The sequence below is a fragment of the Panthera leo genome, chromosome E2 (assembly GCF_018350215.1).
Source record: "Panthera leo isolate Ple1 chromosome E2, P.leo_Ple1_pat1.1, whole genome shotgun sequence".
NCBI lineage: Eukaryota > Metazoa > Chordata > Mammalia > Carnivora > Felidae > Panthera > Panthera leo.
The window spans coordinates 15,364,850-15,390,663 of NC_056693.1; the positions used below are offsets into that span (position 1 = coordinate 15,364,850).

At 53.7% G+C, this 25,814-nt stretch overlaps 1 protein-coding gene across 1 annotated transcript in view; it reads right to left on the reverse strand.

Moving 5' to 3' along the window:
* Positions 1 to 25,814, reverse strand: part of RYR1 (ryanodine receptor 1) — a 112,979-nt gene continuing 87,165 nt past the window's right edge. Inside the window, exons 88-104 of the mRNA XM_042920374.1 lie at positions 15,224 to 15,565; positions 12,067 to 12,873; positions 11,314 to 11,390; positions 10,643 to 10,796; positions 9,559 to 9,645; positions 8,486 to 8,737; positions 7,790 to 7,920; positions 5,911 to 5,953; positions 4,584 to 4,714; positions 4,418 to 4,478; positions 3,805 to 3,951; positions 3,432 to 3,566; positions 1,271 to 1,427; positions 791 to 855; positions 602 to 702; positions 381 to 432; positions 1 to 238 (exon numbers count right to left, since the gene is read on the reverse strand). Of these exons, the coding sequence (XP_042776308.1) occupies positions 143 to 238; positions 381 to 432; positions 602 to 702; positions 791 to 855; positions 1,271 to 1,427; positions 3,432 to 3,566; positions 3,805 to 3,951; positions 4,418 to 4,478; positions 4,584 to 4,714; positions 5,911 to 5,953; positions 7,790 to 7,920; positions 8,486 to 8,737; positions 9,559 to 9,645; positions 10,643 to 10,796; positions 11,314 to 11,390; positions 12,067 to 12,873; positions 15,224 to 15,565 (2,838 nt within the window). The 3' untranslated portion in view covers positions 1 to 142. The remainder of the gene's footprint in view (positions 239 to 380; positions 433 to 601; positions 703 to 790; positions 856 to 1,270; positions 1,428 to 3,431; positions 3,567 to 3,804; positions 3,952 to 4,417; positions 4,479 to 4,583; positions 4,715 to 5,910; positions 5,954 to 7,789; positions 7,921 to 8,485; positions 8,738 to 9,558; positions 9,646 to 10,642; positions 10,797 to 11,313; positions 11,391 to 12,066; positions 12,874 to 15,223; positions 15,566 to 25,814) is intronic.

Consider the following 25,814-nt stretch of genomic DNA (forward strand, 5'->3'; position numbering starts at 1 on the left):
TCAGGAGTGTAGCACAGACTTTATTTCTCCAGTACATGGTCACCTGTCCCCCAGCTGCTGTTGGGGGCGGGGTTTGGGACTAAGGGACTTGCTGTGAGTATAAGGCACTTGAGGTGCGGGTGAAGGGCCAGCTGGGGGTGTCTCAGCTAAGCTGGTCCTCGTACTGCTTGCGGAAACAGTCGCCAGCTGGGAAGAAATCCCAGCATCTCTCTTGGTACATCTTCCAGACGTAAGACTCCTAGGATTGGGGCATGAGGAAGAATTGGTCACATCTTCAAAAGCTCATGTTGACATGAGCTTTTTACTGCCACCTGCTGCTTGACCTTATATTAAAATTCTCCATGTCCCTGCCCGCTGTCCTCCCATTAACACCCCCTTACCTGGCCCGTGTGTTCTGTCTCATCCTTATTTATCAGATACATCAGGAAAAACCTGGGGATGGAAGGGCAGTGGAGACAGGTGAGGACTACACTAACTTTCTCCTGATTGGCTCGGAATCCACCCACTTGGATGCCACACCTAACTGGCCAATGCCCATTCCCCCCAACCTCGCTGTCGGCCACACCCCCATCCCTTGAATGGTCAATGGACCTATGCTCACATGTAATTGGCCAGGTTGTGCTCCTCTAGAGTGTGGGTCTCAAACCCGTGTGGTGTCGAATCGAAGTAATCGCTGCCGATGCCGCAGATGAAGCACTTGGTCTGTGGGTGGTGGGAGACATCAGAATCCGGGCCCATTCGTCCCCCAGCCTCCCACAATCCCTCTGGGTCACCCCCAGACTTGACCTACCTCCATATCTTCCTTCACTTGCTCTTGTTGGTCTCGGAGCTCGCCAAAAGCGTCAATGATCAGACCTGCGGTGGCGGGCGCAGGTCAACGCCCAACCTCTGACCCAGCTCGGGCTCCTCCCTCTTCTGGCTACCTACCTCGGAGCCTTGCCCCCCGTCCTCCTTCTCCCTAATCTCACCCTGCTTCCTGAAGATAATAATACCTAGCATTTATTGAGCACTTATTATGGGTAAAACACCTAGGAATTGACTTAATTTTCATCATAACCCTGCGGGGTTAGTATCATTAATAGCCCCATTTTACATATGGAGAAACTGAGGCCCAGAGAGGCGACTTGCCGAAAGTCTCCCAGTAGGAAGAGGCAGAGGCAGAGCCAGGATGTGAATCCGGGCAGACTGGATCCTGGGCCTGCACTCTTAAAGGAGCTAGTCTGCCTCTGGGCACCGAGCCCCCACTTGCACAACCACGACCAGCACTGACCCTGGATGATGGCCAGCAGGATGACGATGACAAAGAAGAAGAAGGTGATGTCGAAGACCACCCGGTACAGCTCGTATTCGTCGCCTGCCGGGTCCTCAATCTCATCCCCGATGCCCCCACCAGCTCGGACACCCACGTACATGTGAAACAGGTAGCACTGTGGGGGGAAGGGAGAGAAGCCTACCGGTCATGCGCTCCCTCATTCGACATCCGCCAAGTACCTCCAAGGCCCTGGGCTGAGGGGGCAGGAGACGTAGCAGCGGCTGAGACAGTTCTGGGCCCTGGCCTCACAGGGCTCACAAACATGTCATCAGATAGTGACAGCCCAGAAGTGATCATGGCTGTGATAGGGAGAGCACAGGCAGAAAGGGCAGAGCCGGGGCGGGGAAGCACAGTGTGATCAGGGGGCAGGTGGGGGGAGCACAGGCAGCTTTGAAGTTTTGAAAGGCTGACTCAGCCAGGGCGATCAGGCGAGACTGCCCTAGAAGAGGGGACATGTGTGAGCTGGGACTTGAAGGAGGTGTTAGGTGGGAGAAAGTGTTCCAGGCAGAGAAAACCACATGTGTTTTGACACCGCTGGGGAGCAAAGAATATATTTTGTTCCTGGGAGGAACCGAAAGAGGTTCGGTGAGGTTAGAAAATAGAGCTCCTGTGAGAAAGAGCAGGGAGAGAAATGAGGCCCAGCCAATGGTTAGGGAGGGCTTCCTGTAGGAGGCAGCATTTAAGTTGAAAGGGGACGTGTCGAGTGAAAGAGGGGCGTGTCCGTGGGGCCCGTGGTGGAGGATGGAGAGCATGTCAGATGCAAAGGGCTTGGGTGGGAGGAAACACATGGTCTTAGGGGAACTGAAAGAAAACAGGCAGCCAGACGGCCAAAAGCAAGAAAGACTGTGGTGAGACTCGGGCAAAGCTAGATCTTCCCTGGCTTCGGACGCCATGGTGAGGGATTCAATTTTATCCCATGGCATTGGGGAGCTACGAGAAGGCTCTGAACAGGTAGGAGGGCACGGTCTGCGTGGCACTTGGGAAAGACTTTACACCTGTTCTTTCTGTGTCCCCAAGAAGTGAGAGCTCCCAGTTGTCTTGGTTAAGAGCCAAGGCCAGTGACTGGTGAGAATAGGGCTATGGGTGTCAAGACTAGGTCTGGTGGGGCCTCAAATGTCAGGCTGAAGAGCTGGACTAGGCCCTCAGAACGTGGTGCAAGATTACAGGACATCTTGTGAGATGAAGCCTTGAGACAATTCTTCCAACCGTGGCCTGTGCCTCTAGTAAGGTCAGCTCAATCTGCGTTATGACCACTGTTCTCAGAATAGAAGAGAAAGTATAAACAAGCAGGGCATGCTGGTACTTGGGGTGAAATTTATATGTATGTATTTTTAAATTTTTTTAAAGTTTATTTATTTATTTTCAGAGAGAAAGACTGAAAGAGAGGCGGGGGGGGGGGGCAGAAAGAGACAGAGAGAGAGAGAGAGAGAGAGAGAGAAATCCCAAGCAGGCTCCATGATGCCAGCACAGAGCCCAGTGTGGGGCTTGAACTCGCAGACTATGAGATCATGACCTGAGCTGAGATCGAGTCCGATGCTTAACCTACTGAGCCACCCAGGCGCCCCTATGTTTCTTTCTTTCTTTTTTTTTTTTTTTAAAGTAATCTCTACGCCCAATGTGGGGCTTGAATTTACAACCCTGAGATTAAGAGTCGCATACTTGGGTGAAACTTTTATCGATAACGATGAGAGTAGCTAACACCTATGTAATCCTTAATACACACCAGGCACCATTGTAAGACTTTTAAGGGAGCTGCACTGGGTCCTAAAACCAGCCCTAGGCTGTAGGCACTGTTGTCACACACCCGTTTTACAGGGGAGGAACACCAGAGCGTGAGTAGGTTGACTAGCCGGCCCCAAATCACATGCTTTGTAAGCGACAGGGGCACTGTGTCTGAGCACCTTTCCAATAACAACAGCTTTAAAGGCTCAAATAACATGACGACGGGGGCTGACGCTCATTGAGCACCGATCACGTGCCCGGCACTGTTCAAAGTACCTCATGGAACCCTCACAGTAAGTCTACGAGGTGGGAACTACCATCAACCCCCCTCACAGACGGGAACACTAAGGGCCAGATGGTCAGTGACCAGGCCAAGAGTGCTGGGGGAGGGGCTCACCGTCATCATGTCGTCACACTTCATGTCGGGCTCGTCCTCATCCTCACTCTTGTTGTAGAACTTGCGGAAGAAGTTGAAGGCCACCACTGTGTACAGGTAGACCACCACCGCCAGGAGGCCCACGGTCATCACCAGCTGGGGGTGCGCAGGGGGCTGGTCAGCTCCACGCTCGGCCGGCCCCCCCGGTCCTCACCCCCAGTCGGTCAATGTGGCCCCCCCTCCGGGGTCTCACTACCCACACCCACCCTGGCTCAGCCCGCCCAGCCTTGCCCTTCCTCGCCGGAGCCGCCCGACCCTCACCCCTCCACCCCTACTCAGGCTGCCAGCTCATCCCTGCCTGGCTCACACCCCCCAGGCAGGCCCCCTGCCACACCTGCTTCCCATTATGGGTGACGGAGGACAGGATGGTGCGCAGCGTCTTGACCCCCATGGCAATGTCCAGGAGGTGGGCCGCAAAGAAGAAGTTGTTGTAGTGTCCCAGGAGGGACATCACCATGTACCAGCCCAGGTATAGGAAAGACTGTGGGCACACAGGGTCAGGGGTCAGGGAGCGTGCAGGATTCCTGGGGAGCACTCCTGAGGGGAGTGTTCATGAGGGCCAAGGAGCACTTGGGGGGGGGGTAGGGAGCACTCTGGGAACAGGGGGTCCAGGAACATTTGAGTGGCATGGGAGTGCTCTGGGAGTCACGATGCCATCTCTGCCTAGGGAGCGACTGGAGGATTGGGAGCACTCTGCAGTAATGGAGCACTCTGGGTGAGAAGCCATCCTAAGGGTAGCTGGGGAGCCCTCTGCTGAAGGACACAGATTGAGAAATCAAGAGCACCTGAGGGACAAGGGGCTTCGGGGGGCCAGGGGGTATCATAGGACCAGAGGTGCATGGGGGCTCAGGAGTCAGTCCCTGGTCAGGGATACTGGGGGTGGAGCCCCCGGCCCTCCCAAGGCCCTCCTCCCGCAGCCCACCCCCCACCTATGAGCCCCTCCTCACATTGTCTGTGAAGATGACCCCAAACTTCCAGATCTGGTACTTGACGTCAATGGACATGAGCCTATGCGGGGTGGGAGGAAGAAGGACGGGCGGATGCCTGAGAGGCTCAGTCCCTGGCCACCTTCCCTGATGGCCCCAGGCCTGTACAGGATGGCCCCTGGCTTACCAGGTGAGCAGCCCCGGTGGTGGTTCAGGCTTACGCTCGTTGTGGGCTGTGATCTCCAGCGTGGCCAGATCCATGCCCAGCAGCTCGGCGATCCGCTCCCGCCCATAGATGTCCCCATGCTTGTCCAGGACCTGTACCAGGGATTGTGGGGACATGTGGACGTGGCTGGGGTGGGGGAGGGCATAGCCTGTGTGGGGCATTCTGGGGACATTCTGAACTTAGTGTGAGAAATTGGGCTTGCATTTTTCTAGGGACAAGGTTCAGAGCTTTCTTCAGATCCTCAGGGGGAGGGTCCAAAAGTGATAAAGTTTCAGTTGATTCACTAACCAAATTAATAGGGATAATTTATTATTATTAAGGTGGTAGTGAAGGAACCCTATATAATTGGGTCTCTGCCATCAGTGAATTCTTCTCCCACTCACCCCCCTCATTCATTCTGCTTCAGCCACACAGACCTCTTTGCAGTTCCTCAAATATACCAGACACATTCCTGCCTCAGGGCCTTTGCACTGGCTATTCCTCTTGCCTAGGACACTCTTCCCCCAGATTTCTACTTGACTCACTCCTTTACCTCATTAACTAGTGTGCCCTTTCCTGCCTACCGGACATGAGAGGGCAACCTCTCCTGGCCAGCGCGTGCGCGCACACACACACACACACACACCCTCCCCACCCTCCATCACTGCTTTTTTCTTGTACAGCACTTATCACCACCTAAACCTTATATATGTGCTCATCATCTGTGTTGCCAGCTCGAGTGTCAGAATCACTGTTGTGTTTACTGTTGGATTCCTGGCACATGGCAGGTGCTTGATAAATGTCTGTTGAGTGAATGAATGATGGTAACAGGCGACATTTGTCTACTTTCCCTATGTGCCAGATACTGCTCGGGTCGTAGGCCACAGAATCTTTACAACCACCCTGTGGGGTCAGTCCTATTACTACCTCACTTTGAATCTTAGGGAAACTGAGGCACTGAAAGGCTGACACAGGAGTAGAAAAGCAGGCAATCCAGCTCCAGAGTCTGTGTGCTTCAAATAATATGCCTCACCTCTTCTCTCTTAACTAGTATTTAACTGAGTACTCATTCTGAGCCAGATACTGTGCTCTGCTCATAACACATATTATGTCATCACAGAGGGAGGGGGTGATTGTCATGCTCATTTCGAGACGGGCAAACTGAGGTACTCCTCAGGGAGCCAAAGCCCCTTGCCCAAGGTCGCACACAAAGCAAGTGGGATGGACTGGGACGGGACTGGGACGGCCAGGTGGCAGCCAGAGAGACCCAGCCTGGGAGACCCTTCCACCTCCCCATCCACATCCTCACCTTCCGCTTGACAAACTTGTCCCAGTAGTTGCTGGGGAAAGACCTGCCGAGAGAGACAGAGAGACCCCGAGGTGTCAGGGCCAGAAGGACCCAGAGGCACCAGCCGGGCCAGGGTGGTCGGAAGTTCCAACGCTTTTCTCACAGGGGACCCCGCGCGGTAGGGTTGCGTCTCACGGGGAGTCAGGCTCCGCAGGCCTCGTGCCAGGCGAAGTTTTTCCCCGGGTCAACCGCTACCCCCATTGCCATCTTTGGTGGGGCCCATGGGAGGCAGCGGGCTTGCACCGGGGGCCAGGCAGCTCTGGTGCGTGAAGGGCAGGGCAGAGTCCGAGCCAGCAGCCTGGCCCTGCTCCGGCGGCCAAGGGAGTGATGTGCTCTCTCACCCTGTTTAGGCTTATTGGATGAGTCTGACCCTTTCGTTCCCACTTTTCTTTTTTTTTAATGTATTTCTCACATTTTTATGTATTTTTGAGAGAGAGAAAGAGAGAGCGAGTGAGAGTGAGCAGGGGAGAAGCAGAGAGAGAGAGAGGGGGACAGAGGATCCCAGGCAGGCTCCGTGCTGACAGCACAGAGCCCGACGCGGGGCTCGAACTCACGAACTGTGAGATCGTGACCGGAGCCAAAGCTGGGCGCTCAAACGACTGAACCACCCAGCTGCCCCTCGTTCCCACTTTTCTGATTGACAAGTTGATGCCCTAAAATCCTGCAGAGGTGGGCTTGCTGGGAGTTTTGTTGGGTTTGGAGTGGAGACTTATGAATCCAGGGGTTCACGCCTATTTGATGTGTTTCGATTCTTGGCACTTCCTATCCTTACTGATGCTCAAATTGTCCCTGAATTGTCCAGCGGGAGCCCCTTCCCCTGGCTGCACGCTTTCCACGGAGCACAGCTTTGCTTTCTGACACAAGGTGATCCAGGCTGATTGCACTTCCCCGCCCCAGGCCTGAAATCTGCCGCTTCTCCAAGGAGCCTGGTTCCTTTTTTGTGGGAAACGGTATTTAGACGTGGAGGTCCTGGGCGGACCCGACTTTAAACAGATGTCTCTCCCTCTCTCTCTCCGTTAAGCACGTGTGCTTGAATGCGTAGAAGTTCAATGTGCCTTCAATGGTGACGATGAGAGCACAGGATGTCCTTGGTGTGGTTCCTCTCCCTCCTCTCACCGCTTCTCCTGGGCAGGACCCCACGATAAAAGAACTTCCGACACTTATCCAGGGCTCACTGTACCCCGAAAACCACATGAGTTCGTCTCGTTTCATTGTTACAAGACCCTCGGTGCTATTGTTTGTCCTCATTTTACAGATTAGGAAACTGAGGCACAGAGAGGCTAAATGACTTGGCCAAGAATTCCTAGCTAGCATGTGGTCAACCCAGGCTGCCCGACCTTGCGTTCTTATTCTAGAGATGATGAGCCCCTGCTGCATGAACACACGAAATTGGACTTGATCGGGGGTGGGGGAGAGGGGGAACGGAGTGGGCTGGGAGGGCGCGGAGGGGGTCCAGAGTCCCACCACACTGCTCTCACACACCCTCGCTCCCTCTCTGGGGTCAATTTAAAAGCAAATGATTTCCTATTTCCCACTTGTGGCAGCGGGGTAAGAATCACACGTGGGGGCAGGGTTTCAATGCAGGTTCCTGGGCCCCACCCCAGACTCACTGAACCAGAATCTCCAGGGTCTGGGCCCCAGGGATCCCCATGTGTTACCAGTACCCCCACAGGTACTTTAACACACGGGAGATTTGTCTAAATAATGGACAGGAGGACTAAGGCTTGGGGAGACTGAGTCAGGACTGGCAGCGACTGGTCTTTTGAGGCCGAGGCCCGGCCTGGGGAGGAAACCCAGCTCTGTTCCCACCCCCCACCCCCAGAGGGGAACCGGGCCTTACGGCGTGTTGAGCACCAGTCGGTCCCACTGCCCCTTCACGTCATCGTCCTCAGGCTGTTCCGTGATGTAGAGGCCATCAAACTCCAGCTTCCGGGCCAGCTCCTTCTCCCGTTTAAAGATCACCAGGGGCACCTACATTGTGCAGGCAGGCAAAGGGGTGGGCGTCAGGCTCCCTAGGAGACCACAGCCTCAGCGGGAGCCAGGAGATCTTGCTGGAGCAGGTGTGAGACCCCACATCAGGGGAGCTTCTCCAGAGCAATCAGGGCAGTAATTGGGGAAAGGTGGGCAGACGGGTCAGGGCTGTGGTGGGAAAAAATCAGGAAAGCCCAGAAGTGGTGCCTGAATCCACGTGCCCCTGTTAGCACCCACGTTATGTCTGAGGCCCCACAGACCCCGCCGGGCCCCACTAATTCACCAACTGACCAGTATGCAGGAAGTAATATTCCCAGTGAGAAGTTCTGCCTCTTGATCCAGAAATTAACATAGACACAGGACCTGCTCCTCAGCTGTGACCCACATTAGTTCCCTGAATATTAAATAGCGTTCTTGCGGAGGCCCCAATCCTGTACCCAGGCCCCCCTTGTCCCAACCACCGAAGGAGGTCCCCCCAGCCCCTGCCCTAGACCCTGTCAGCTAGTGGCCCAGCACCTCTCCCTGCTTCACAAGACCTTGCCCCAGAATCATGGCCACGACCCACCTTAAGGCAGTTGTAGCCAATGATGCAGAGAAAGGCCACCAACGTATGGAGTAGGCTCAAGCAACGCAAGGCAGGCTCCATGTAGCCCGTGCTCTCCTCCAGGAAGTAGTACACCATGTTCTCGTCCTCGTCACCCTCCGCCTCCTCGCCGGCCCCCGAGCCCCAGCCAGAGCCGCCGCCAGACCCTGCACCTGACAGGTCCCCGGCTGCCGAGCCCTCCATGTCGTCCTCCCCTGGTGGAGAGTCTGAGACCTGAGGCGGGGGAGAGGTCGGTCAGGGCGGGGACCCTGGTGTCCTGACACCTGCTCTGCCCCACCCAGAACCCACTGACCAGACGAACGGCCCCCATTGCAGAGGTTAGTTGTTGGGGGGGGTGGGGGGGCCCTGTCGGAGACAATCTCGTGAGGGCTGTCAATCAAGATGGAGGGTGGGTCCAGAACCCTAGCTAGTAAATCAGAGTCCGTCTCCCATTTTACAGAGGAGGATATTGAAGCACAGCGAGGTTAAGCACCTTGCCTCACGTGATGCCACCAGTGAGCGCTAGAGCCCGGATTCTATCCCACAGGAGCCACTCTGCAAAACTGCTTCTCTGTCCTGTTATCTAGATCCCTGGCGAGACCCCAAAGGGTCCTTTTGTCCTTTAGGAGGCCTGGTTCTTAGCCCTTTCCTTCCATTCCCTGAGCTGCCCATTTCCTCCTTCCCGCAAATTTCTCTTTAACTTACGAGAACGCAAAAAAGCTTAACTGAATCAGTGCATGTTGCTGAGAGGCGAAGGTGTGTGCCCAGGGGCACAAGACTGGCACGTGGCAGAGCTGAGCATGGAACTCCAAACCGGTTCCCTGCTCTAACTGCCATACGCAGTCAGGCGTCTGTCCCAGATGCGCCCAGATACCCACCCACACTCCCATGCGGGTCCCAAGATCCAGATGTCCAGGCAGAACCCACCTCGGAACCCCCAACCCCACACCTTGTCCCTTCACTGCGGGGGCCCTGGGAACCTGGTAGGGGCAGAGTCACCCCCCTCCCCCAGCCCAGGTAAGCGTCTGATTCTCCTGACCCCTCGTGATGAGCACCTTATAAAACAGCAAGATGAAGTTGATGGCGAATGCCAAGAAGAGGGCAAGGAATCGCAGGGTGTAGAAGTTCCGGGAGAGGTAGTTCTAAGATGGGGAGAGAAAGAGAAAGAGCTCACGGTCCACCTTATTCCCTGGAGAATTCACCCCATCATCCACCCACAATCCGAAATCTGCTCTCACAACCTCCTAGTCATTGAGTGCTTACTGTATACCAAGACCTGTGCTCAGAGCTTTATACACATGAAACTTGTGTAATCTTACCACACCCCTAATGGAGTGAGCACAGCAGATATACCCATTTCACAGATGAGAACACCGGGACTCAGGGAGGCAAGATGTCTTGCTCAAGAGCACACAGCCAAGCAGCAGCAGACCTGGGGTTTGAGGCCAGGCACTCAAGCTCCAGAGTCCACACTCCCAACTTCTCTGCTATGCTGCTTCCTGTGTGAGGCCGCCCTGTCTTTACCCCAGGCAGAGGGCAGCTACTTCTCTCTCTCCCTCCCTCTTTTTCTCTCCATCGTTCTTCCTGTTCCTCGTTCTTCCCATGCATCCTCACTGGACCACCTTCCTTCCAACATGTTTCCTTCAGCCCCTCAGGTCAGGTTGGGCCTGGAGAGGAGGCAGGACAGGCAGAGCCCTGAGCCCTGTCCTCCCAAACTCCCTCTCTTCTTCCTGGCCTGGATGAGGAGATGAGTTCTGCCCCCCCACCCCGAACAGGAGTGGCTGGGACTGGTGTGGTGGTTCTGACCCGAAGGCCGAGGGCCAAGAAACAGGTCATGGTGGGAGGAACGGAACCATGGCCTTGGCTGGATTTAGCTCTGGATGGCAGATGGGGGTGGGAAGCCTAGGCAGGGCGCCCCAGATGAGCAAAGTGTGGAGGTTGGAATAAAGATCTTGAACAGGGAGAGGCCGAGGAGCCAAGCCACCTGAAATGCTGTCCCGTCACCAGGTCCTGACTCTGCCTGGGGACATCTCTGCCCTCAAGCCAGCCTGGCTGCTTCTGAGAGATGAGCCTGGCACAGGTGAGGGTGGGGAGGGGAGGTGGGGGAGGAGTGTCAGCAAACCCCTGCCGGGTCCTCACCAAGAACTTCACCCTCTGCACTTCCAGTTCTCCCCAGAATTCCAAACCCCCGCCTCCAGCCTCCTCCTTCTTTGGAGGGGGTGGAGAAGGTGCTGTCTTCTTGGGGGGCTCTGGTGGGGGTTCGGGGACTTCTTCCTTCTCCCCATTCTCAGCACTGCAGGGCAGGACACAGAGAGAGTGAGGAGGTGCCTGGGAAATTCATTCATTCATTCAGAGCCATGCACTGGGGACACAGTGATGGGTCACTGCCCTTCCATGGGGCTCAGTCCAATGGGGGTACAGACTGGTCACCAGGCAGCGGTGGCCCAGAATGGTCAGGGCCAGGATGGGGGAGGCTCGGGGTTTTGTGGGGGCCCAGAAACACCTCTTTGACCTGATGGTGGGGGATGTGTGTCAAGGCAAGCTTCCTGGAGGAGACACGCGAGCCAAAATGGAAAAGAGGAGGAAAACAGATGAACATGGGAGAAAGTGTTCCAGGCGGAGGGAACAGCCCACATGAAGACTTGGGGGCAAGACAGGAACACTCGTTTCCCCACTCCCTTTCAGAGGCCCTCCTCTGGCCCTGGCCTGGGCTGGGTGATGCTGAGGACACGGTGCGACCTCAGGAGACTCCTGATCCAGGAGGGAAGCAGTGCTAGAGGGTGGGCCCCTTGGACTCCAAGGCCACTCACTCGGCTTTCTCAGGCTCCGGCTCCGGCTCCGGCTCGGGCTCTGGTTCTGGAGGCAGCTCCTCTTCCTCTCCATCCACCTGGCGGTGGGGCAATCATCAGGGTGGAGCCCCCCCCCCCCCCAAGTGCCTCTCAGAGCTGATCTGCCTGTTCCTGCCTGTGTCCCTTCCCGGTCATTTCCCCTAGACAATCTACGTTTTATTCTCCTCCCATCAGAAGAGGGATTGAGTCTCATTTTCCAGAGGGGAAACTGAGGCTTAGAGAAGTGGACCGCCTTGTCAAAGCACTGTGCAGAGTCAGCCTGACTCCAAGTGGAGCTCTGGTTCCCCAGGGCTTCCCATCCCCCTGACACCGCACCCCTTGGCGCTCCTGGAGGGAGGGCCTGAGGATGTGGGCTACTTAAACCCTCACAACCATCTGTCTCTGTCTGAGGGGCTTTCCCAGTGTCCCCGACCCTGTGCTGGGTTGTTCTAGTTCCTGGTCCCCGTTCCCCTCTAATTTGGCTTCTGGGTCTCTCCTGTCTCTAACTCCAGATATCTTTATCTCTCCCAGAAATACTACTTGTTTCACTGCGAGCCTTTCTCTAAGTCTCCATCTGAGTCTCCGTGTGTCTCTCTATCCCTTGTCTCTGCGTGCCTGTCTCTCAGGTTCTCTCTCCTCCCTCTGTCTCTGAGTCTCCCTCCCGGGCTCGTCCTCCCTCTCAGCCCCGATGTCTCCAAACCACCCCCGCCCCCGGGACCCCGCCGGCCTTCTCACCCCCAGCTTCCTCTTGATGATGGGGGAGCCCTCGGGCGTGGGAGGCTCCGCCGGCGTCGTGTCGCCCATGTCCCCGAGGCCGCCCGCCCCTTCGGGCCGGAAGGGGCCCCCCTCGGCCACGGCCACGGCCCCGTCGGCGCCTCCCGGGACCGCCTCGTGCGCCGCCGCCTCCTCGTCGCCCGCGCCCTCCGCCTCGTCGCCCGCGCCCTCGCCCGCGCCCTCGCCGTCCGCCTCGCCACCGGGCCCGGCCGGCTGCTCGCCGTGCACCTCGTCGCCCGTGGGGTCGGGCATGCCCGCCAGGAGCTCGGTCACCGTCACCTTCTTGGCGCCCTCCACGAGGCCGCCGCCGAAGAGCGAGCCCCACAGCAGGCGCAGCGCGCCCGCCGCCGCCCCCGCGCCCGCGCCCGCCGCGCGCGCCACCGCCGCCCAGAGCAGCGCGCCCACCGCCGCCGCCGCCTCGCGCGCCGTGAGCCGCCGCAGCCGCCGCACGCGCCGCCGCAGGCTGCGGTAGCTGAGGCCGCGCAGCGCACGCGCAGCCGCCGCCGCCGCGCGCGCCGTCACGCCCGCCGCCGCCGGCCCCGCCGCGCCCTCGGGCCCCGCCGCGCCCTCCTCCGCGCCGTCCGCGGCCGCCTCGGCCGCGCCGTCGTCCTCGTCCTCCTCGGGCTCGCCCTCGGGCTCGGAGATCTGCGCGGCGATCTGCATCTCGAAGATGGTGTCCTCGCAGAAGCTCACGAAGAGCTCCATCTTCTCGGACTCGCCGCCCTCGTTGACCACGTCGAAGATGAACTGGCGCTTGGACTCCTTCACCTGCGCGCGGGACGGGGCGCCGCGGGGTGAGCGCGGTGGGGGAGGGGGGGCGCGCCGCGAGCATTCCCCGCAGAGGAACTCGTTTCGTCCTCGCACACACTCCCAGACAGAGGGGCTCTCATCCGCGTTTCGCAGATGAGGAGACGGGGGCCTAGCGAGTCGCGTCCTGGGGGTGCCGCAGCTGAGAGGTGGCAGACGACTCGAATTCCCCCACAGGCTGGCTCCAGAATCAGTGGTATCGGAGCGTAGTGGTTGAGGGCCAAAGTTCCGCAGCCCGCCAGCCTGTCTGGGTTCCAGTCCTGATTCTGCCACCGAGTAGCTGGGCGATTTGGACGGAACTCTCTGGGCCTCAGTTTCCCTCTCTGGAATGGGGGGGGGGATGGGGATCATCGTAGGACGTCAGTTACAGGGTTGGGGTGAGGATTCAATGAGTTCATAGATGCCGAAGGATTAGAACAGTGCCCGGTGCCTAATAAATGTCACATAGTGCTTCGTGTTATTATATGGCTGCAGAGCACCGGAGGTCCGCGGCCGCGGGCATGGACTCTTGACCGGAAGGAGAAAGTGGGAATGGGAGGGGGTGAGCAGGCAGAAGTGGGTGTTTGGAGGAGTAACACTAAGTGAAAGAGTGTGCACGTGGGCAGCACGTGAGAGGCAGGAGGTGGGGGCGGGGGGGGGGAGGTGGGAGGAGCTTCCCACCGCATGTACAGGAGTGCGAAGGGCCCGCGGTGAGCCGGGGCTTCCTGCGGACGCGGGGATGCGGCAGACATCCTGGGGCAAGGATGGTGCAACCACCTTTGTGCCAGATGGGAGGTGGTGGGGAGTATGCAGTCGTGTCCCAAGGGACACAGGCGACTGTGCAAAATGTCCAAGCGTCCTGTGGTTAAGGGAGGAATCGCGTGGCAGTAGGGGAGGCTGTGGGGAAGCATGCGACCACCTGGGGCTCCAGTGTGCACGTGGACGTGAGCACACAGGTCAGCCACGCAAGGGCCCGGGGTCCGAACCGGAGGGTAGTGCCATTGTGGGTAGTATCAGGGCACGTGAGGCAGGCATGAGTGTGCAGGGGGGACCGGAGAGTCAGTGCAGTAAGGCCTGGAATATGAGGACGGGGTTCAGTGTGGAACATGAGCCCAAGTGGGCTCCAGCCAGGTGTCAGACAGGAGGGGCCCAGTTTATGAGGAGGGGATGGGCGTGCGAGCCTCATGGGCTACAAGTAGGAGATGGGAAGGGGTGTGCAAGAGCATGTGGGAGGAACATGCAGGTGAGGAGCAAACGGGAAGCGTGAGTGTAAGGGATGTGCAGTGTGTGTGAGCAGGAGGGCCACCAGGGCAACAGAGGCAGGGCTGGAGGCTGAGGGTGTGTGAGGACACGTGGGAATGGGGGGGGCGGGGGAGAGAGAGAGAGAGAGAACAGGGAATGGGAACATGCAAGCTAAGTGGGAGGTGGGCTGGAGGCCTGCCAGGGCCACACGAGTGTACTCTTGGGGCAAGTGAGTGTGTAAGCCACATTCAGACAGTTGTGGGCGGGCACATGAGAGGCTGAGATGGGGCACATGAGGCCAAGGAGTAAGCCTGGCCATCGGGGACACTCAGGGGCTCTTGTGGGTGAGCCGGAGGGTGGTCGGAGTGTGCATGAGTGATCGTGGGCACGCCAGGGCCACAGAGAGGGCAGGCGGGGGTGAATATGTGAGGGGTGGGCAACCATATGGTGTGCCAGGACTTATCCTGGGGGCGAGCGTACAAGAGATGTGCACCCACATGTGGACTCCAAATAAACGGACATCATGTGACAGGACCTCAGAGGGCACATGGGGTGACTGGTGAGGGACAGACCGGCATGACAGGGCATCCCAGAGCCCCCAGGGTGAGTGTGCAAAAGAGTGGGCACGGGTAGGCCAGGGCCAAGAGAAGGCCCAGGGGCCGGTGGCAAGGTGAGCAAAGGGTGTATAACCACGGATAACCAAAGTGTTCCAGTAGGCGACAGTGTGGGTGTGGTTGCAACAGAACTGTAAGGACAAGCTAGAACTCCTGGGGTGAGCGTGCAGGTGGCAGGCACGGCGTTCAAGCCTGCGAGGGCACAGCGACGCTGCTGCATGTAGGAGGGGTGTACATCGCTGTGTGGGCTAAATCTACAAGAGGTGGGCAGGGGAGACCCGGGGACGTGCAAGGGCACAGCAGGGCCCGTGAGTGTGTACAAAAGGGTGGGCATGGGCTTGCATGAGCAGAGCAAGGGCCCTCAGGACCTGCACAGCGGATGTACAAAGCGGGTACACGCTTGTGGGGTCCCGGCGTGCGAGGAGCATGCGCCGAAGCCCGAGGAGGCAAGCATGCACGTGCGCAGGCCTGCCCACCTGAGGCATCTCCCACTGGGTGCGGTTGGTTTCCGAGATCTCGAAGTAGATACGCTCGATGCGGCGCGAGGCGCCCATGATCTCGATGCGGCCCAGGTAGGGCCGGAAGTACTCCAAGATGCTCTCCGCCAGCTCTAGGAAGTTGCGCAGGCGCGGGTCGTGGGGCACATGCTCGGACAGGTTGGTCAGCAGCACCGCCACGTTGAAGCCGATGTCGCGGGCTGGCTCCTGGAAGCGGTTGGCGAACTCCTCACAGTTGATCATCTCGTTCTCATCCGCTTCGGAGCAGGAAAGCAGGAACTGGATTTCGGGGCCCGTGAACTGTTTCTGGCTGTCCATAGCCTGGGAGTGGGCAGGGGTGAGCGGGGGGTAGGTCAGAGGGGTGGCCTGGGGAGCCACAATGTGGACTTTTCGTAAAGACAGAAGATTCCAGAATCGCAACCAGCACCCAAGGCTGAAACCCGGCAGTTTGGCACAGACAGGGCTGAACCAGCCATTCAAATACCGAAATCGTGCATTTCCGCAAAGCTGAGCCCCCATCCACTCCTTTTTCAGAGGTGGTAAGGTGTGAATTGACGAAACTCAGCTCTTGTGTAGTAATTGGTAAAGAAACTGTGCCCCAGGCTCTCCATGTGGCATCCTGGTTTGCCCTGCTGGCCTGCTGTCTACCCTCCCCACTTGATGGCACCTGTGGGCTACACCGGAGGCTCTCTGGGACCCTGTGGCTGCAGCTGGGTCTGTCCAGTTGGGGTCAGGGAGCAGGAAAAGAATGGAGCTGCAGCATTTCCCTCCCTGGTTTCCTCCCTGTGCTGGCCGTGTGCCTCCTTCAAAAGTGAGCAGCCCTTGTAGGTAACTACTCTCTCCTCCAGGCCAGCCCCTTGAGGCTAGGGCCCGGCTAATACTCGCCACCCCGCCCCAAACCTTCCCCAAGGCCCTTTTGTGCTGTCCCCACCCCTTTCCGGCAACTACAGGATGGACGGATGACACAGTGGGGGGCTCTGAATTTCAAATGGGAACAGTCATGTGCCCGTCACCCCAGAAGTAACAATGGGTCATGCTGACACGTTCTTCAAATTCTACATACTTAAGAACTAAAACATTGCAGGTATGATTGGAGCCTTCCGTGCAATTTTGTTCCATTCCCCTCCCCCCACCCCAGCCCCACCTTCTCCCAAAGTAACCCCTATCCTGGAGTTGATGGATCCTTCCAAACATGTGTCAATACTTCTACTATCTATATCCTGGCATTCTGTCACAAAAATACATAGGATCCAAGGGGCGTGTGGGTGGCTCAGTGGGTTAAGCGCCAACTTCCGCTCAGGTCACGATCTCACGGTTAGTGGGTTGGAGCCCTGCATCGCGCTCTGTGCGGACAGCTCAGAGCCTGGAGCCTGCTTGGGATTCTGTCTCCCTCTCTCTCTGCCCCTCCCCCACTTGTGTTCTGTTTCTGTCTGTCTCTCAAAAATAAATAAAATGTTACCAAAAATAAAAAATAAAAAAATACATAGTATCCTGTGCACTTTTTTAATTTAAAAAATTGCTATTATAATCCTGTAATTTGAAACTTGCTTTTTTCACTCAACTGTATATTTTCAGGATCTATGCATGTTGATATATGGATCAAACAAATACATTTTTACTGCTGTGTGGTATTTTTTTAAAATAAATGTAACACTATATATTCTCCTGATGGTGGACATTTAGGCTGTTTCCAGATTTTTACTTTACAGACCCCACTTTCATTGAACATTCTTGTGCTTTGATCTCTTATGTCCTTTTTACGAGAAGTTCTCTGGGGCACTTTTTCAAATGTTTTGACTGCACCCACAGTAAGGATGCATTTTGCAGTGTGGCTCAAAAAAAAAGGGGGTTCATGACACAATTCTGACTTTCGCTATGCAACACTGCAGTGTTCTGTTTTATTTTTAAAGATGCTGGTCACGACTTAACTAAATGAATTTCATGCCCCACAGATGAATTGCAGCATGCAGTTTGAGAAATTCTGCTCTGGGGTATGAACAGAAGCGAAATTTTCTGGCTCTAAAAAGTGCTTTGTAGCCAAGAACTTTTGCAAAATGCTTTCTAAATGAGTAACACGCTTTGCAAATGATGAAGGGTTCTAGAAACCACAGAGCCTGGAGACATAATCACACAGGAACTCCTCACCATGTACCTTCGCCCCCCCCCCACCTGCCTCCTCCCCTTATGATGCGGAGTGACACTGTCCCTCTTAAAACGCCCCCTCCCTGGGGGGGGGGGGTCTGGAATTTCATCCCCTCCATTCAGTCTTGGACTCTGCTCCTGTGATCTGTGGCTCTCTTTGTCCTCATCCATTTGAACGCTCCCCTTCTTTCAAAATACCTCTTTTCTCTGATTGTTATCAGTTTCCTATGCCGGAGTCCCCCTTTCTTCCAGACTTCTAAAGGTTGGGGGGCACCAGGCCTGGAATCTGCACCCCTTTCGTGAGATGTACACTCCCCACGGAGATATTATTGAGGCCCAGGGCTCTAAACACTATCCCACACTGATAACTGCCCAGGTTCCGTCTCAGCCCTAACTTCTCCCCGGAATCCAGACACTGAACAGCTGAAGCCCTACCTGACATCTTTTTGTGGATCTCTACCCTAACCTGGAAATGGCCCAAGCTGAACTCTTGATTTCAAAACCTCTCCTCCCACTGTCTTAGCCATTTCAGGAATAGCATCGCTACCCACCCAGCTGCTTAAGCTAAAAATCTTTGAGTCACCCTTCATTCCTCCTTTTTATCTCACCACCCACACCTGATTCATCAGCAAATCTGTCAGCTCTGCTTTCACAGATCTAGAGCCCACACACACTTGCCCCCTCCCTGTCCCCGCACCGGTTCTGTCCCCCATTGTCTCCCACTGGCCTCTCACGGCAACCTCTTCCCTGACCGCCCCGTTCCCCGTCAAGCCACTGTCTGTCCCCACACACGGCCAGGGGAAGCGGATAAACATCTAAGGACACGCTCCTCCCCCGCTCAAGGCTGTCCCTTGACTCCCATCTCATTCACGTTAAAAGTCTGAGTCTCCCCTGCAGCCAACCAGGCCTTGCGTGGCTTGCTGCCTCCCACCCCTTCCCTGTTACCCAGCAACAGCCCTCTCCGGTCACGCTGGCCTCCTTGCCACCCCTCTGGTTCCCACCATGCAGCATTTACACTCCCTGTCCCTTTATCTAGATGTCACAACCTCCCCCACCTCCACATGGTACATTTCAGCTCTCAGCTTCAATGCTTTTTTTCTGGAAAGGCCTCCCCCGATCACCCCGTTTACAGGGTTTACTCCACCCATGCTCTCCCACATGCCACCCCGCTCATTTCCTTCAGGCTTCAGATTATAACCCGGAATTATTTTGTTTATTTAGTTATTTTCATCTGCCCCTTCCCACTGGGCCATCTGCTCTGAGGGTGGGATCTCTGTCTGTTTTGCTTGTTGTTACACAGAGTAGATGCTCAGTACATATTTGTCAAGTGACCTTAGCATCCTGGAAACAGAGAAGAGTTTTTACCTTTTATAATTTCTGAAAATTCCAAAGTCCTTTTAAAAATCCTGAACTTGCTTATTATTATTTTTAATGTTTATTCACTTTTGAGAGAGAGAGAGAGAGAGACAGAACATGAGCAGGGGAGGGGCAGAGAGAGAGGGAGACACAGAATCCAAAGCAGGCTCCAGGCTCTGAGCTGTCAGCACAGAACCTGACGTGGGGCTTGAACTCATGAACAGCGAGATCATGACCTGAGCTGGAGTCGGACACTTAACTGACTGAGCCACCTGGGCACCCCTATTATTATCATTTTCTTTAATTTTTTAAATATTTATTTATTTTTGAGAGAGAGGGATGGAGCGTGAGCAGGGAAGGGGCAGAGAGGGAGAAAGACACAGAATCGGAGACAGGCTCCAGGCTCTGAGCTGTCAGCACAGAGCCCAATGCGGGGCTTGAACTCATAGATCGTGAGATCATGACCCGAGCTGAAGTCAGACGCTTAACCAACTGAACCACCCAGGCGCTCCACCCCTATTATTTTTTAAATGTTAATTTATTTATTGTGAGAGAGACTGAGAGAGTGCAACCAGGAGGCGGGGGGGGGGGGGGGGGGGGGGGGGGGGGGGAGGGGGCAGGAAATTCCAAGCAGGTTCTGTGCGAGGTCAGGACAGAGCCCCATGTGGGGCTCGAACTCACGAAACTGTGAGATCACGACTTGAAAAGTCAAGGGCTGGACACTCAACCGACTGAGCCACCCAGGTGCCCCTAAACCACAAAGAAACTGAAAAACACGTGAAATACAGAGGTTTGTAAAGTGCTTGGGAATCACATGATGCTTTGTGTTCAGGAAACATATTTCCTAAAATCTAAATGGTCAAACTTTTAGAGAATATTGTCATTTTGCAATCTCGCAAGCACTGATGTGTCTGCGTGTCAAACATCAGGAGCTGCTGACCTCACCGAAGGAGAGATACCAGGAGAGGACGTGCCTCCTGAGAAGCGTATGGTGCCCCGCAGAGGATGTGCTGGCAAGGCAAACAAATACACCCAAACGTGAGTCTGATGGGCTTCTTGACCCAAGTCTCAGTTTACAGGAAACACAGGGGAATGAGGAACATGTTACATGACACTACAAGGTTGCTTCAGCCAGATCAAAACTGTGGGAAACTCTACAAACGGGACAGGCACTTTATAATGACAGCCAAGGGCCACGTGCGACTGCTGAGCCCTTGGATCACGGCCGGTGCAAACTGAGATGGGCCGAAAGCATAAAATACACACTAGACCTCAAAGACTCAGCATGAGAAGAGAGTTTAAAATATTGGATAACTTATTCTATTGACTACATGTTGAAATAATGTTTTGGATGTACTAGGTTAAATAAAATATATTGTGGGGGCGTCTGGGTGGCTTCAGCTCAGGTCATGGTCTCACGGTTTGTGGGTTCAAGCCCTGCGTCAGGTTCTGTGCTGACGGCTCAGAGCCTGGCGCCTGCTTCGGATTCTGTGTCCCCCTCCCTCTCTCTCTGCTCCTCCCCCACTCACACTCTGTCTCTCTCTCTCTCAAAAATAATAAACATTAAAATTTTAAAAAATATATATATATTGTTGAAAATGACCTTATGAGTGTCTTCTTACTTTTTTAAAGCATGGGTACTCGAAAAATTTAGAATATGTATGTTGCTCACATCGCGTTTCTATCAGTGGGTGCTCCTCTAAAGGACCAAGAACCTGGGTCTCCAGCAGATCAACTACAAGGCAAAGGAAAAGTGCTGGAGAGCAGTAGATAAAAGGGGGTTTAAAGAAAGATCAGCCAGGAGCAGTGGGTGGGCCTCGTTTGGATCTTGGTTCAGAAAATTTTTTAAATTGTATGTGATATTTATGAGATTGGGAAATGTGAACATGGACTAGATATTTGATCGTTTAAAAAAGAGTTGTGGATATTTTTTCTTTCTGTTTTCATTGTTTCCTTTTTGGTTTGGAGTTATAATGACATTATGGTTTGTTATTGTAAAAGGAAAAGGAATTTTCCTTATGAGAGAAAAGTGTTTTAAGCCCACATATTGTACAATTACATTTATATGAAGTGTCCTGAAGAGGCAAATCCATAGAGACAGGAAGTAGATTAGCAGTGGCCAGGCCCCTGGGTGGGGGAAATGGGAAGTGACCTAAAGGGTACAGGGTTTCTTGTTTGGGGTGATTAAAATGTTCTAAACTTAGATCGTAGCTATGGTTTGCACAATTCTGTGAGTATGCTAAAAAAAAAAAAAAAGCCCATTGAATTGTACATTTTAAATGGATGAACTTAGGAGACACATACAAAAATATTTCCAGACTAAAAAAAAAAAAAAGAAGGAAAAGAAAACCTCAAAACAGTACTGACCAAGAATAAATGAATAGCCTGAAATGTGTCTTCAGTCACCAGAGGGGGCTTTCTAAACTGTAGGAGATGCTTTGGAATCTGCCGAGTACTTATCAACGAAGACACGCTTTGCCAACCGTGCTCCATCAACCACAAAGAACTTGGGAAACCAGAAAACGATGCTATATTTTAAAAATGCAGATCCACATGTGAACAGAAATGCAGAAATAAACATCCGGAGAGATGTACACTAAAGTGGATGACGGTGGCAGGCTTTGGAAAGGTGGGATGAGAACAGGGTTGGCGGTGGGGGGCCAAAGGTGACCTCAACCATAGTGGTACGTGCTTGTCTTATCTACTTCATGAAAAATTAATAAAATATTTCAAATGATTTTCTACATGAAAAGCAAAAGTGTTCTGCATGGCCAAAGCAATGATAATAACACCACGAGCAAAGTCCAAAGACAAATGACGAGCTAGGAGAAACAGGTGCAACTCCGACCACTCACAAAGTTATAATCAGCCTGATAAGAGTTCTTAGAAAGCAAGAAGAAAAACACCAACCTCCCAATAGAAAAATAAGCCAAGGACATGGTCCGTTCACCGAACAAGTGACGCAAAAGAAATAACATAAAAAGATGCTTAATTGCACCCATAACTGGAGGAATGTGAATTAAGACTGCACAGCAATATTGTTTTTCACCTATCAGATTGGCAAAAATCCAGATATTTGACGATGCGGTCTGGTGGCGAGCCTGTGGGGCAACAGGCACGCTCACATGCTGCTATTGAGAGGGAAAAATGGAGGGCAAAAGTTCTCCAAATGACAAATGCATTTACTCTTTAACCCAGAAATCTTTGGAATATTCTTAGATACAACTGCACATAAAAAATGATGTATGTACAGGGGCAATTGTAGCCAGCACTGCTAGGGGTCCAAATGGAGGCTTCCTCGGCACACTTACTCCCATCTGCTGGTTATCTGCAGTACAAATGTACAATATCTGGGCTATAAACTGTACCTCTGTACAGTGTACAACTCGCACAACTATCCATGGCAGCCCTGACTACAGTATGAGTTGTAAAAGCAAAAGACTAGGAACAAAGCAAGTGTCTGTCAACAAAGAATAATCAAATAAACTATAATATATACCTAAAGTGGAATACTTAGCACCTGTGAAAAGAGAATGAGGTCACTCTCTGATCTCCAGAATATATTAAGTGATATGGACCAATGCATGTAGTTCACTGGCTGTTATGCAAGAAAGGAGGAGAATAACAAAATTGGAAAAGAACAACGCAAGGATGCAAAGGAAACTAATGCTACTCACGGCAGTGGGGAGGTGGGGGGAAGTGGGCTGAGAAAGTGGGAGTGAGACGTCCCACTTCATACCTTGTTCCATTTTGCTTTTTAAGTCATGCGAACGTATTATTTATTCCAAAAAAAAACCCCAACGCACGTTTAAAGTTACGGATTATAACTCTGTGAAACCGAGAGGATACTGAGCGGTAAGATGTGTACATCACATCAAATCTTGTTAACGTGCGAACCTCTGAACAGTCAACAGGGATCTTTACCCGGCTCATTTTTTAAATTCACCTTATAACTCAACGTCTGTACCCATTTACCAACCTCTCCCTGTTTCCTCCGCTCCCAAGCCCTTCACGCCACTCCCTTTTCAAGCCTCTGCTTCTACGAATTCAATTCTTTTAAAAGATTCCACGCGTGAGTGATACCACGCGCTTAGCATTATGCCCTCACAGTTCATCCGTGTTGTTGCAAGTGATAGGCTTTCCTTCTCTTTAAAGGCAGAAGAATACATAATAGCCACTGTATCAGTCACATGCACAGGTAATTTCCATACCTTGGCTATTGTGAACGATGCTGTAACAAACGTGGGAGCACAGAAAGCTCTTCGAGATAATGGTTTTATTGCCTTGGGATACACACCCAGTGGCGCTGCTGGATCCTATGGTGGGTCTATTTTTATTTCCTCAGGATCCTCCACACTGTCTTCCTCAGTGACTGCACCCATTTACATCCTCACCGATGGTGCCCGACGGTTCCTTTTTCTCTATATCTTTGTCCACACTTGCTCTCTCCTGTCTTCTGGGGACTGGTTCCTCTCACGGGTGTAGCTCACTGTATGTGTGATTTGCCCTTCCCTGACGATGAGTGACATCGAGCGCTTTTTCACGTACCTGTTGGCCATTTGTATGTCTTCTTTTTTTTTTGTAAGTTTTATTTTTAGTTATTTTTAAATTAAAAAATGTATTTTAGAGAGTGAGAGTGGGAGAGAGGGGCAGAGAGAGAGAGAGAGGGAGAGAGAGAGAGAATCTGAAGCAGGCTCTACGCGCTCAGTGCAGAGCCCAATGTAGGGCTTGATCCCACGACCCCGGGATCGTGACCTGAGCCAAAATCAAGAGTCAGAGGCTCAAACGACTGAGCCACCCAGGTGCCCCTGTATGTCTTCTGAAAAATGTCTCTTCAGGTCTTTTGCCCATTTTAAAATTAGGTTAAAATTGGTGACTTGAGCTCAGGTCGGGATCTCATGGTTCATGAGCTCGAGCCCCTCCCTTGGGCTCACTGCTGTCAGTACAGATCCCACCTCAGATCCTCTGCCCCCTCCCTCCCCCTCCACCGCTCATGCTCGCTCGTTCTCAAAACGAAAAATAAAAACATTAAAATCAGTTTCTTTGTTTTGTTCTGTTTGCTATTGAGTCGTGTAAGTTCCTTGCCTGTTCTCGATATTAACCCCTCATCATATATGTGGCTTACAAACATTTTCTCTCTTTCCATAAACTGCCCTTTCGTTTTGTTGATGGCTTCCTTTTCTGAGAAGAATCATTACACGATTACATGATGTGTATTTGGCTCCTGCATGGTGCTTCTTGGTTCTCTCACTGACTGGGACTCTCTCCCTGGACCCGCGTCCTGAGAGTAGGGCTGGGACTTGCAGCCACGAGCTGGAACCCAGGTCACGTTCACTATTTGTTAGACTAGCTTAAGGGATGAATCTGTGCTCTGGAGACAGACCGCCCGAGTTCTAACCCCACTTTTTGTCCGTCGTGAGCTGTGTGACGCAGAGAGCACTCACTTCAGCTCCCTGTGCCTCAGTTTCCACTTCTGTAAATGAGGATAAAACAAGACCAAACTAAACAGTCCTTACCACTTAGGGTCGCTGTAAGGACCGCATGAACTAACTCATTGGTACACAGGACCCGGCCTAAAGTGAGAACATGATAACTATCGGCTCTTCTTCTGGAAGGTTGGAGGGCTCAGGAATAGCAACGATTAAGAGGCTGCAAGAGGTTGGCGGGGGGGGGGGGGGGGGGGGGGGGGGGGGGGGGGGAGGGGAGCGGGGAGTGGTCCCACGAGTGTGCGGAACAGATGCCCGGGGAAGCGGGCATCGCCGAGGGAAGGAAATGGCCAACCATGGCAGATGCCCGAAGATGACAGGGGGTGAAGAGGTCACTGGCCATCTCGGTCAGGGTAGTTTCCGCAGAGTGACGGGGACCGCAGCTGGCAAGCCCTGAGTTGGGGAAGGGGTGGGAGGTGACGAAGGAGGGAGCGAAGGTAGACGGCTCTTGGAAGGCTTGGCTGAGAAGGAGGAGAGACACGGGAGGCTCTCCGAGGGCACTGGGGGGCGGGGACACTTTATTTGTAACTTGGGAGACCCTGGACTTATTTAAAACATTTTTTTTTTTCAACATTTTTTATTTATTTTTGGGACAGAGAGAGACAGAGCATGAACGGGGGAGGGGCAGAGAGAGAGGGAGACACAGAATCGGAAACAGGCTCCAGGCTCCGAGCTATCAGCCCAGAGCCTGACGCGGAGCTCGAACTCACGGACCGCGAGATCGTGACCTGGCTGAAGTCGGACGCTTAACCGACTGCGCCACCCAGGCGCCCCGACCCTGGACTTATTTAAATGCTTGTTGCATGGGCAGCAACTGTTGCAACCTCTGGGTTAAAATAAGAAGCAGGAGTCTACCCTGGTATAAAAAATACATAAATGGGGGTGTCTGGGTGACTCAGTCAGTTAAGCGTCCGACTCTTGGTTGCAGCTCGGGTCATGATCTCATGATTTGTGAGATCGAGCCCCTCATCAGGCTCCACGCTGACAATGCGGAACTTGCTTGAGATTCTTTCTCTCCCTCTCTCTCTGCCCCTCCCTGCTCTCTCTCTCTTTCAAAATAAATAAACCTAAAAAAAGAAATAAATGAACAAGGACAGAAAAATGGTACCTAATAAAGGTAAAGGGTGCAGTGAAATTAGAAAACAGGGCGTCTGGGTGGCTCAGTCGGTTAAGTGTCCGACTTCAGCTCAGGTCATGATCTCGTGGCTCCTGGGTTCGAGCCCTGCATCAGGCTCTGTGCCGATAGCTCAGATCCTGGAGCCTGCTTCGGATTCTGTGTCTCCCTCTCTCTCTGCCCTTCCCTGCTCTCTCTCTCTCTCTCAAAAATAAATAAACATTAAAAAAAAAGAAAGAAAGAAAGAAAAAGAAGCCCACCATCCATCAGCTTGAGGCAGAATCACCAATGGATGCTGACCCAGGAGGGTGAGCAGGATATTTGCATTGTCCCGAGGCACATCCTCAGCAGATATTAAAGGGAAGGACGGTACATTTGCAGGTAAACACCACCTGGACCAAGCGAGCCAAGCTACAACCAACAGCGATGGGAAGAACCAACGTCACACGCCTCCCGATATGATGCACTGAGG